General features: G+C 37.0%; 1 protein-coding gene across 42 annotated transcripts in view; it reads left to right on the plus strand.

The window, feature by feature from the left end:
• Positions 1-12,163, plus strand: part of PTPRD (protein tyrosine phosphatase receptor type D) — a 1,860,044-nt gene that overhangs the window by 1,833,965 nt on the left and 13,916 nt on the right. For all 42 annotated transcript variants that reach the window (XM_029056273.2, XM_029056261.2, XM_029056268.2 and 39 more), the window contains 4 exons: positions 8,459-8,744; positions 9,200-9,378; positions 10,014-10,140; positions 11,183-11,308. In XM_029056273.2, the coding sequence (XP_028912106.1) occupies positions 8,459-8,744; positions 9,200-9,378; positions 10,014-10,140; positions 11,183-11,308 (718 nt within the window). The remainder of the gene's footprint in view (positions 1-8,458; positions 8,745-9,199; positions 9,379-10,013; positions 10,141-11,182; positions 11,309-12,163) is intronic.

Raw genomic sequence — 12,163 nt, forward strand, 5'->3', positions numbered from 1 at the left:
AAGTGCTATAATTTCCTTTGACCTATGTTGCCGTTAGATATATTATTTGATCAGCACTCTCAAATGAGTCATTTTATCCACAACTATTTAGTTAATTGGTTAATCTTTTTTCTGCCTGTGTTTATATATAATATACTCTATAAGGGATAGGCAATCTGCTTGCAGCTGAGTCTGGTAAAAGAGCAATTAGGCTCTATCAGAACCAACAGCTGCCCATAATGAATTCCGAATTAAAATTACTAGTGAAGAAAAGAATCTAGCCATCTGCAGGAAATGTGAAAATATTTTTATAACCTAATAGCTGAGATCTGGACAAGGCTATCAGTGAGCTTTCCCAGCTGTACCTTCAGTTTAGTCCCAGATATCCATGGACAGAAAGTACTTTGAAACACGTTCCATCAAGTTGGATTTTTAAAATTGCTGGAAGTATTTTCACATGGGGAGCATTTTGATCTAAAGTAATCCACACAAAAAGGCTCTGTTTTGAGCCAGTTTTCTGTGCCCTCTATATGCATTGGGCCTTTCTGATTAACTGTTCTACTGTTTGAATATTTTCCTTTGGATAGATACATTGAGGTCTTCTTTCTTAGTGTCCAATTTGCTTCTGAAACTGTTTCTTGCAACTGAAGCATGCAGTGAGAGTTATATCGAATTCTGGCATCGTAATTTTATTGCATGTAAATTCTATTAATTTTATAGCTAGGCTGGGATAGCAAAAACATACTGTGACAAAAAGAAAAGCTGTATATTTGAAGGTAGCTTCTCTTCATCATCTTTTCAATGACTTTTCTTCATGTCCTCATGAGAAGGAAGCCCTAAGTTTATGAAAAAAGGGAATTTCCTTTCTTCAATTATTAAACAGCTTTGGCCCCATTATAAATTTAATTTGAGAGTGTTATAACAGTAATAAAAACTGTGGTATTTGTTAAGCACTTACTTTGTGCCAGGCACTGTTCTAAGCATTGGGCTAGATACAAGGTAATCAAGGTGGACACAGTCCCTGTCCCACATGGGGCTACAGATGAGGTAACTGAGGCACAGAGAGGTTAAATGACTTGTCCAAGGTCACATTTCTGTTTTGCTGCTAAGTGGTGCAGATATTTTGATAAAAGTGTATCCCGGAACACTCTTCTAACAGCAAAACTGAGCCTTTATATAATTAAGCAATCAATCAATCAGTGGTATGTATTGAGGGCTTACTGTTTGCAGAGTACTGTTCTAAGCTCTTGGCAAGGCTGAGGACAAGCAAATAGTAATAATAATAATCATAATCATAATAATGGTATTTGTTAAGCACTTACCATGTGCCAAGCACTGTTCTAAGCACTGGGCTAGATGCAAGGTAATCAAGGTGGACACAGTCCCTGTCCCACATGGTGCTACAGATGAGGTAACTGAGGCACAGAGAAGTTAAATGACTTGTCCAAGGTCACATTTCTGTTTTGCTGCTAAGTGGTGCAGATATTTTGATACAAGTGTATCCTGGAGCACTCTTCTAACAACAAAACTGAGCCTTTATATAATTAAGCAATCAATCAGTCAGTGGTATGTATTGAGGGCTTACTGTTTGCAGAGTACTGTTCTAAGCTCTTGGCAAAGCACAGTACAATAGAGTTGGTAGATTTGATCTCAGCCCAGAAGGAGTTTATGGTCTAGATAGGATGAGAGGCATTAAAATAAATTTCAGAAAGGGGAAATGGCAGAGTGAAAGGATATGCTCATACGTGTTCTAGGGCTGAGGGTAGTTTATCAGTTTTGCTCTTATATTTTTGGTGAAGACTGTCGAGTGACTAAAAACAGACAGTACAGCTTGAGTTCCATCATTATCATTTCAAGGAAGAGCTGTGTTGTCCTGCCATAAATATTGAGTTAGAGCAAGTTAAGCCTTTCCTCAAAAATGTGAATACCATCCATTGGAAATAGCATTCCTAGCATATCATCTTTCTGAAATATTTACCCCTGAGTATCATTCATAATTTAACAATAATAATAGTAGTTGTTCAGAGCTTTTTAGGTGCCAAGCACTATACTAAACAGATATAGAAAGCTGATGTTATTAAATATTTGAGTACTGTAATTTTGCTGAACAGCAGAGGTATTTTTATGTAAGGTCACACTGCCAGCGGATGAGGCTTCTCCAACGTTTTCACTGAAAATATCAGAATTTCTTCAAGTACCAAATTTGTGTTAGGTAAAATATATTTAGCACCATGTTCTTGTAAGAAAAACAAATTCAAGTGTACAAATTTCAAAATAATCTCCTGATCTGAATCGCTCAGCAAATATATTGTAATTGTCACCTAGATGATCATATAAACTGCCCCATGTAAAATTCACTAATTTTTGTGTTTCTCACATCTCATTCATTTTCAAGAACTTACAGTTCATAAATGCCAATCTTGTCATAACTGAAACTGTAATATCCAATCAAATTATCCTCTGATATATGTTGAAAATGTCTTAAATGATATTTTGGTCCATATTTTACTATCTTTGCTTCCAATTAAATGATCTGTGAAATCTAGTAATTACATTGTCTTCCTTTGCCAGATCATTCAAGTATCAGTAAAGGGTCAGCATTAAAATAGCAACAGATTAATCAGAAAAACCAACCTTTAAACACGCACACACAATGATTTTAGCACAAAATAGCCCCCTTATGCCTCTTAATTTTCCTTTTTGCACATTACTGCTGCATCGCATCACGGGACATTAAGCGTATTTTAACTCGTGGGACTGACTCAATCATGTTTTTTGAAATTGAAAACAAATGTTGTAACTGGATGAATGATAATATGTAAGTAATAACAATTTTCTAGTAGGCCTGCTTGTTTAATGGATTGCATAGTCTTTCAGCTTGTAAACATTGGAATGTCTATCACTAACTGAAATTGGATTTTTTAAAATGTAAAGTTTGGTAGTAATTTAGTTTGATACAGATGATCTAAAGAAATCATAACAAATGAAGAGTTCATTTGTGGTCTGATTCCCATTAGAAGAATCATTGTCCTCAATGGACGGTAACTTGAAAAGTTTCTTTTTCCTTAAGGGATAACTGTAACCAACATATTGCAGAATGTAATTTTAAAAGTGCTTCTATACCCGCCCTCACTCTCACAACCACCCCCCCCCACTCTCTCTCTCTCACTCTCATTCTCTCTCTCCCTTTTCCCCCCTCTTCTTCTCTCTCTCTTTCACTCCCTTGCTAAGATATTTTGCAGCAAAATAAATGAATTTAATTTTGCTGGTCTCAGCCTCAAGCAGAAGGTTGTGCACTCCTTTATTGAGATGTTTAGAAAATCTGTCTTGCTGCTTGGTAGCTGGTATGACAGAAAACAGATAAACTACGAATGACTTATCAGTCCTGCTGTTCTTATCATGTTTTTGGTGAAGGCTGTTGAAATGATGAAAAACAAACAGTGCAAATAAGGTTCCATCATTATCATTTCTATGAGGAGCCTCTTTCTTCAGGATCAAAGAAAAATATGTTTACTTTTAGAACTCTAATCCATCATTTTGAGAGATGCACAATATTTGGACACTAATGGGTGTAAGAATGTATACTGGGCCTTGGAATAAAATGTAAGATAGTAAGGGAGTTCTGAAAATTTAAGACACTGAATTTTCAGTGTTCTGCTTTCTTACAAATATCAGTGACTCATGCTACTTCCCAGTAATTGTGATAAACTTTAAATGTCTATTAATTACATCACAACTAAACATTAAAAATATTTTTTGTCTTTAACATTGCTGTCACAGTACAGTATAACTAGGTATCATGATTTCAGAAATGCTGAGAGGGTTTCTATGTGGCATGGACTTCATGCTAGAAATATATAAATGTCTTTCTATAAAAACAAAAACTACCATTTCCCTAAGGGTAAATAGATAACACCAGATTCATGCTTTTGAGACCTCTAACATGAGGTTTGGAAAATCACTTTGCACTTTGAAAAGCAACAAAATCCACCAAGGATTGTAAATTCCTTACCAAACCTTAATTAAAGCCTGCTAGACCCTTGTGGACTTGATTAGCATTCAATATTTTAAAATACAGAAATGGCAGGACATTAAGTGAGTTCCTCAGGGTCACAATAGGCGTTCTGTGGGGGTAGGAGCATTAGAAAACTAGAATATTGAGCTTTAGTTTCCTGCTCTCACTTTCAGTCCAAGTCATCTGTCTAAATGTGGATTTCAAGCTCTATGGCTCATGATGGTTTGTACCTCTCTATTTGAAGCTAGCTCATTTACAGTCTTCCCTAAATTACTGAAACTTAAATTAGGCAACTCCAGCTGATTTCAGTTTTCAGCGTATAACACTCTTCCTCATGGCCTGGGCACTGTGGTTTTAGCATTCCTTGATTCCTGCGGTTAGCAAATAACCAAAATTATATAACTCCTCTTTTAGAGGAAAAGAGAGGTATTAAAGTTGATGTCAGGAAAAAACATAATTTATACCAAAAAGTATTTTTCCTAACCATCTGTTTAAAGCATATATAAAAAGAGCTCAATAAAGCAACCCCTTTAGACATTTATCCTCCGTGATATAACCTTGTGTAATTTTCCTTGGATATATTTAATAATAATGGTCTATATTTCTTACTCAGAAAGGACCCAGAACTGACTACCAGCATCCAGAGATTCTTACTGGGCATGGATATTCAGATTAGAGACAAATTTGAATGGGTATTGCTGAAAGTTTGATTGCTACAGGAACAAATTCATCTTTTAATTGTGCTACTCTTACCTTCACTTAAGTAATAGAGACCAGGCTTTAGTACTGCTGTCATCTTACTTACACCCTTTGATTCCCTATGCCCCTAGGAATTTATTTGAATAGGCCTATCCATCTGTCCGACCTTCTTGTCACCGTCTTATGAGTTCCTGGGGTAAGTTTAGGCCAGGCAAATAGGAGTTTAGACTTTGTGAATCTCTTCATTTTCATTGTGAATTCCAGTCCTGCTCTGAGCAAATTATTGCTTGTGAATCTTATGTCAGTACATATTTGCTCTCCAAAATATTTACTATAAGCTTTTCAGCTGCCCAAAATTCTAGTAAGGGTCAATATTAGAGCCCCAGCAGATCTTTTAACATTCCAATTATCTCTCTACTTGTTGTTGGGTTGAGTACTGATATTTATCAAAGATATTTTGAAAACAGTATCAAGTCTAACACCATGCTCTGGAAGACATTGGCGTGGAATTTGGGGGCAATGTTTAGCTGCTGTGATATTCAGTTCTTGGTATGTTTAGTTTGTATAAAGACCTTTTGCAGAGAAACCATTTGAAAGAAAATAAACAAAAACAATTATGTTCTTTTTCGGTTCATACCAGAAGCAGTGCAGCATAGTAGAAAGAGCATGGGACTGGGTGTCACAATACCTGGGCTTTAATCCTGGCTGTCTCTCTCAGGGTCACACCTGGAGAGTTTCCAGTACTCTACCAATCTTGACTATGGGAGGGAGAATCAAGCAGAGTCCTACTTATTCCTAGCTTGGGCAGTGACTAGTGAGTGGAAGGCAATCTGCTACAAGACAAAACTCACCTGTGCTGGACAGCAGCAGCATGAGAGAGAGTCGAGGGTGGAGACTCAAAAATACTGTTCAGACGGAGGCAATGGTAAACCAGTTCCGTATTTTTACCAAGAAAACTCTATGGATCCACTACCAAAATGATTGCAGATGGAGGTGGGTGTTCTGGGAGAGATGTCTCCATGGTGTCGCTATGGGTTGTAGACAACTTGACGGCCTAGGACGAAACAATCCTGGCTGCATTATTTGCCTGCAATATGTCCTTGTCCAAGTCACTTAACTTTTCTGTGCCTAAATTGCTTCATCTGTAAAATGGGGATTCAATACGCATTCTCCTCCTAGTTAGACTGTGAGCCCTATGTGGGACAGGAACTAGGTCTGACCTGATTATGTTGTATCTTCCCCAGAACTTAGTGTAGTACTTGGCACATAGTAAATGCGTAAATATTGTTAATGTCACCATTATAATTATATGTCTCCAGTCAGAATGCAAGATTTGGCAGAGCTTGGTTGTGCTTCAGTGGATCAGTACAGTTTGGTGAATGAATGCAAGGTATAGAGTACTGTCTTGTTATGTTGGCACTCAGGTATCTAGACTCTTAAGAACATTTGGAATCTTTTAGTATTTTGCTAGAAGATGATGTCTTGGAGAAAATTGACATTTATGACCCTAAAAATTGTTCAGATGATACTTAAGTGCATTACAATTGGGACTTCAAATGAGATAAAGAGCTTCATAAGCATCTACATTTTTGTGGATTTCACATTTCTTAGTGTCTGCAGGTTGATAACAATTAAGACTCCTTTACAAAATATTAGTGATGTGGTATTGTTCCGACTGCCTCATGACCCAAGCAAAGAAAGATTTATAAATAAAGAATGCATTGGTGTCTTTAACAGTGATAACATGCTAAATATTCAGTAATCCCGTCAATTTTCCATTACTCATTTGAAAAATGATCTATTCTTTTTGCTCTTTCTCTGCTGCCTCTCTAGCAGCCAAGCTTTAAGTCATTTAACTACATATTGTGCCTCTACCAGAGCATAAGAAGGAGATGGGAAAGAAGTAGAAACCCAATTCTGTCAGCTTTGCTATTGTTAACTACTTTGTAAACAGGTTAGGTGGAGGAGGACATTGAAACTAATGTTATATAGATTATCTGTTGGGGATTATAGATTATCTATGTTTTTATGCTATTTCTGGTTCCTATCATCACAGACTGAGAATTAATTAACATACAGTAACTGGAAATATATTTGAACTAAAGTAATTAAGTTTTTTTTTGTAATTAATGGTTTACATTTTTCAATTGAGTTATCACAGAATGAGAAATTATTTTGGATAGTTTACATTGTGAATGCTTATATTCCATATCTACATTTTCTAAAATATTTATCCTTTGTTATAAGGTAAGTGGAGGATATCTTCCCTGTATCCTGGAATAATTCTTATATAGCATGTACATGATGGGTTGTATTTGATGACTGAGAGAAAAGTAGTTAGGTTCCTCAAATGCCATATTGTTCATTCAGATCAAATTGAAAAGGATAGTGGGTGCAGTTTCTCAACACCATGTTGGTTAAGACTCTTTGCCCACCATCATACTGTGCCTCTTTAATAGAAATTCTTTAAACAAGTCTTCAGATTATGTTACAGTTTGTCTCAGGTCTTTGTTCAAATAATCACGGGGCATGTTGTCCTGTGACTCCATGATGATCCATTAGATGGGACCATGAGTGGTAGCCCTCAGCCAGTTAATCAGTAAGAATTATTGAGTGCTTACCATTTGCAAAGTACTCTACTAAGCACTCAGGACACTACAACATGACTGACATAGACAATCCCCACCCACAGGGAGCTTACGATGTAGAGGGGGAGACAGATATTATCATAAATTACATATGAGTATGTACATAAGTAGTGTAGGGCTCAGGGAGAGGTGAATATCAAATTGCTCAAGGGGAACAGACCCAAGTGCATAGATGACACAGAAGGGAGGGCTAAGACAGGGAAGGGAGGGCATGGTTAAGGAAGACCTCTGGAGGATATGTAATTTTAGTAAGTCTTTAAAGAATGGAAGAGTGGTGTTCTGTCAGAAATGAAGCCAGAGGGACGAAGTGGGCGAGGGGTCAGAAGCGAGAAGATAAGATAGAGGTACAGTGAGAAGGTGGTGTTAGAAGAGTGAAGGGTGCAGGTTGGGTTGGATCAGAGTAGGTAAGGCAAGTTAGGAGAGGTAGGGCCAATTGAATCACTTAAATCAAATGGAAATGTTTCAGTTTGATACAGATATGAATGGGCAACCGTTAGAGGTTTTTGAAGCCAGGGAAGATGTGGGCTGAGCGCTTTTTAGGGAGCATAATCGGGACAGCAGAGTGGAGTGTGGACTGGGGAGGGGAGCAACAGGAGGCAGGGAGGTCTGATGCAGCGGTCAAAAGGATATGGTAATTAATTTTTGGTATTAATGTCCATGGAATAGAGGGAGTGAAAGCTAGATTGCAAGGGATCAAAAAGAGACTTCGAGGACAGGAAATGGAGGCAGTGGATGTAAACAATTTGCTTGAGGAGTTTGGGAAGGAATGGTAGGAGGGAGATGAGACAATAAGCACTCAATAATTGATTGATTAATTGATTGTTGAGTATCCACTGTGTGTCTGGTACTTCTGGTTTTCATTTGTATTCATATGAAAGCAAGAAAAAAAATAAATGAGTAGTGTTTTGTATATATTTTACTTTAATACCTCTTAATTTTGTGTCCTAAGTGTAGAGATGAAAATCTCAGAAACCCTGATTGCAGGTTTTTGAATAGAATTATCGGTAATGCAGGTAAAAAATAAGTAATGTGACATTTTCATATAAAAGTATACTGCCCTATGTGTTGCTGTCCTCACTGGTTTATTTGAGGGAATTTGTCTGTGTTTCTCTTGTAGTGCTGGAGTTGGCAGGACTGGCTGCTTCATTGTAATAGATGCCATGTTAGAGAGAATAAAGCATGAAAAGACTGTAGATATTTATGGTCACGTAACTTTAATGAGAGCCCAGAGGAATTACATGGTTCAGACTGAGGACCAATACATCTTTATACACGATGCCCTGTTAGAAGCAGTGACATGTGGAAATACTGAAGTGCCAGCTAGAAACCTGTATGCTTATATTCAGAAGCTGACACAAATAGAAACAGGAGAAAATGTCACAGGAATGGAACTGGAATTTAAGGTAAAGTGCCTTATATGAAATGGTGGATTTTGGAGTGAGTCTGTCTTGAGTTAGTGGAATTAGTGTATTGCTTATGGATTCAAAGTCAGGTATTCTCTTTCTCAAGCATGGGGCTATTCAAAGAGAAGGGTGAGATTTACTATGTTAGATCCCCAAGTTACTCTTCAGGCAAATACTTCACCTTTTCCTACCCTTCAGTTTTCTTCTTGGTAAAAGTAATGTGATCTTGTTTTTAACACAATGTACTTTATTCAAAAATTCATATTCATTCAAGTTAAGTATCTGTCAGTGTGGTGTGAGATGTGATGCAGTGTGAAGAGTAAGGATCTACTAAAGTGAAAAAGGTTTAAAGTGAAAAAAGTTTAAATTAGGCAGAAATGAAGTCTTTGGTTCATTGCAATCAAATTGCCGCCAAAATATAATTAGTCTTATTTTCCTTATACCCTATTCAACAGCGACTGGCTAGCTCTAAAGCTCACACTTCAAGATTCATCAGTGCCAATCTTCCATGTAATAAATTCAAAAATCGCCTTGTTAATATTATGCCATATGAATCCACAAGGGTATGCCTGCAGCCAATCCGAGGAGTAGAAGGCTCTGACTATATCAATGCCAGTTTTATTGATGGATACAGGTACTTACTTTTCTCTTCTGAGGTTTTGAAACTTTGGATGATTGCGCATGCCTTGTTTTCACAACTGTTGTAAATTTCAACAATCTACAGAGCCATTCTATCTAGGCCTGTCAGCATTTTGTTTCCTGGGTTTTGTTTTCTATTTATTTATCATCTTGTTAAGCAGAACGTTCATTTGAACACACACTTTCTTCCTTTGCCTCCCACTTTCTTATAGAATCCGAATGGCTGGTGAAGGAGTTAATAGAGAAGCTGTTTTGTCCTATAATTCATAAACTTAATAGATTGTTTGACAGTCATTTCTACAAATGATGCAGCACAGTTAAATGTTTCTTAAGTGCTTTGTATGACACAAAAAAATTGAGCGATTAGAGTTGCATTTCAATTTAAATAATAACGATAAAGACATACATCATAATATTAACAAAGCAATTTCCTTTGTAAAGTTTCAAAAATTTGAAAACGCCACTGTTTGATTAAGTGATCTTAATAGAAATTTAATGTGCTTGCCATTATAACACAGAGTTCACTTTCATTATAATTTTATTTTAATGAAATTTTACAAATAAACAGTGAGCGTTAACATGTTCTCTTGCATGTTTAAAAGTCTTTTTTTTTTCTGCTTTTCAATGTAGGCAACAAAAAGCCTACATAGCTACACAGGGCCCATTGGCAGAGACAACTGAAGACTTCTGGAGAATGCTGTGGGAACATAACTCCACAATTGTTGTCATGCTCACCAAACTTCGAGAAATGGGCAGAGTAAATGTGCTATACTTTGAATTCATTTATGTTTTGTCTATTCTAATTGGGATCTCCAAAAGGCAAATCCACCTAGTTTGGTTGCATTCTGATTTATTTTATTCAAATAATGGATTCAAATCCTATCCCAGAAAATGAGAGCTTATTAAGTTCAGAAAATGACAGACTAGAGATAGGATTTCACTCTGCTACATGAGTTAAATTCAGTGCCGAATTTCTTTCTTTGAAATTTAGACATGCAATAAAATAGCCTAAATTATTCTTGTTGCCCTGACTTCAGATTTTGAATGTCAGTGTTTCTGTAGTTTATTTCAAATGATCAGTGTATAGATCAGAGGAATAGAAACAGGTGATTGGAGGAGAAATCCTTTGCTTTATTTGTCACTTTCAGCTCCTTGAGGTCTGTTTCCTGGATCCTTGGAGAGGAAATGAAAGATTAATTATTTAAAATGGCATTGGGTGACATTATTGATACATTGGATTTTCTAGATGTATGTTCAGCAGATTTATGGAGGAACTACTATGGTTGGTGGATTTAGGCCATCCTACCAGATCATGAAAAGGTGTCTGTTTGAAACTTGGATGACTTGTTGGCCCAGGTTACTTCTGTGTAGAAGCGCATGGTACAGACACTCAATCATGCCACTTATTTCAGAGTCAGAAGACTCTCTGAAAGCCTTGTGATTTTCTTTCAGATTAATACTTACTAGCCTTGATCATTTTGTGGATCACAATCCCATCCAAACCAACCAAGCTTAGTCCCTGATGATGTGATGGATTTCTTCCACAGAGCACATATGAATGGAATTGCTCTAAAGAACATATTCTACTCATTCCTAAAATTCGTTGCTTCCTCCTCACTGAATATTAAGGCATAGAGATAGGACAATTTGTGATATCTGTTATTGTGGGAAAATCTCAGTTTCCACTATTGCCCTGTGACTTTCTCAGCCAGGGCCACATCTGCCTTATTGAGAAAAGAAAAGAAAATCTCAACTCAATAACAATATGGTGATACTAACTAGGATTGACTCTCTCTTAGGAAAAATGTCACCAGTATTGGCCTGCAGAACGTTCAGCCCGGTATCAGTACTTTGTAGTGGATCCCATGGCCGAGTACAACATGCCACAGTATATCCTAAGAGAATTCAAGGTCACCGACGCCAGGGTAAGATAGCCCAGTGTTTTAAAGTAAGCCAAAGTAGTTCGCTCCGGGGAATTTTACTCTCCATGGCCACGTGACAGCTGTTAAAATGGGAACACTTTCTATAACTGTTCCTCTCTTTGGCAAGCATTCTCTTATGCCAGAAGTTGGATATAATTCAAGCCTAACATCTGGGCAGTACAACTTTGAAAATGCATTTTGTAAGTGCTTGTGCTGGAAAGCATTAACTGATTGGAAGGTTGCATTTCCATTCACCTTAGCTTTTTTCCTTCTTCCCTTGGAGCTTTCTCTGAATGTTTCATCACTGTAAATATCTTGTTGTTTTGCATGGCTCTGTAGGTCATGTGAGCTTGAAGGTTAATTAGCTATGATTTTAAAACTGCAAAGCAAATATCATTCTTAAGAGAATCCTGACCCACTTTGAATATTCTAATTTTATTCCTGGCATGGATTATTCTGTAGTGTTCTCATGTGTCTGCTCTGCCCCCATGACCCTTGTTGTTAATTTTCCCTCTGAGTTTCTTTTCTGGTCTGCTGAGTCCAAGGTTCAGCAGTGATGTAAGTGGTTTGAACATAAACTATAATAGGCCTAGCTATGGCCAGTTTTATAGCATGAATTCTAACACATTTTCTGGAACAACAGGATTGACCCAAGACCTTCCTACTCCATTTTTAGAAATTCTGTAATGACAAGCTCAGATAAAGCAACAATGTAAAATGATGTTTCCCAGGAAAAACATAAACAGTTCACATCAAGTTTCCAACTATGTTTGAAGATTGCCTTCCCCTCTCTTCCAGCTCCTTACAATGTTGATCTGAAATAAAAAGCAAATGATTTACTCTGGACAGTCTGGGAAA

Source organism: Ornithorhynchus anatinus, chromosome X5, assembly GCF_004115215.2.
Source record: "Ornithorhynchus anatinus isolate Pmale09 chromosome X5, mOrnAna1.pri.v4, whole genome shotgun sequence".
NCBI classification, from domain to species: domain Eukaryota; kingdom Metazoa; phylum Chordata; class Mammalia; order Monotremata; family Ornithorhynchidae; genus Ornithorhynchus; species Ornithorhynchus anatinus.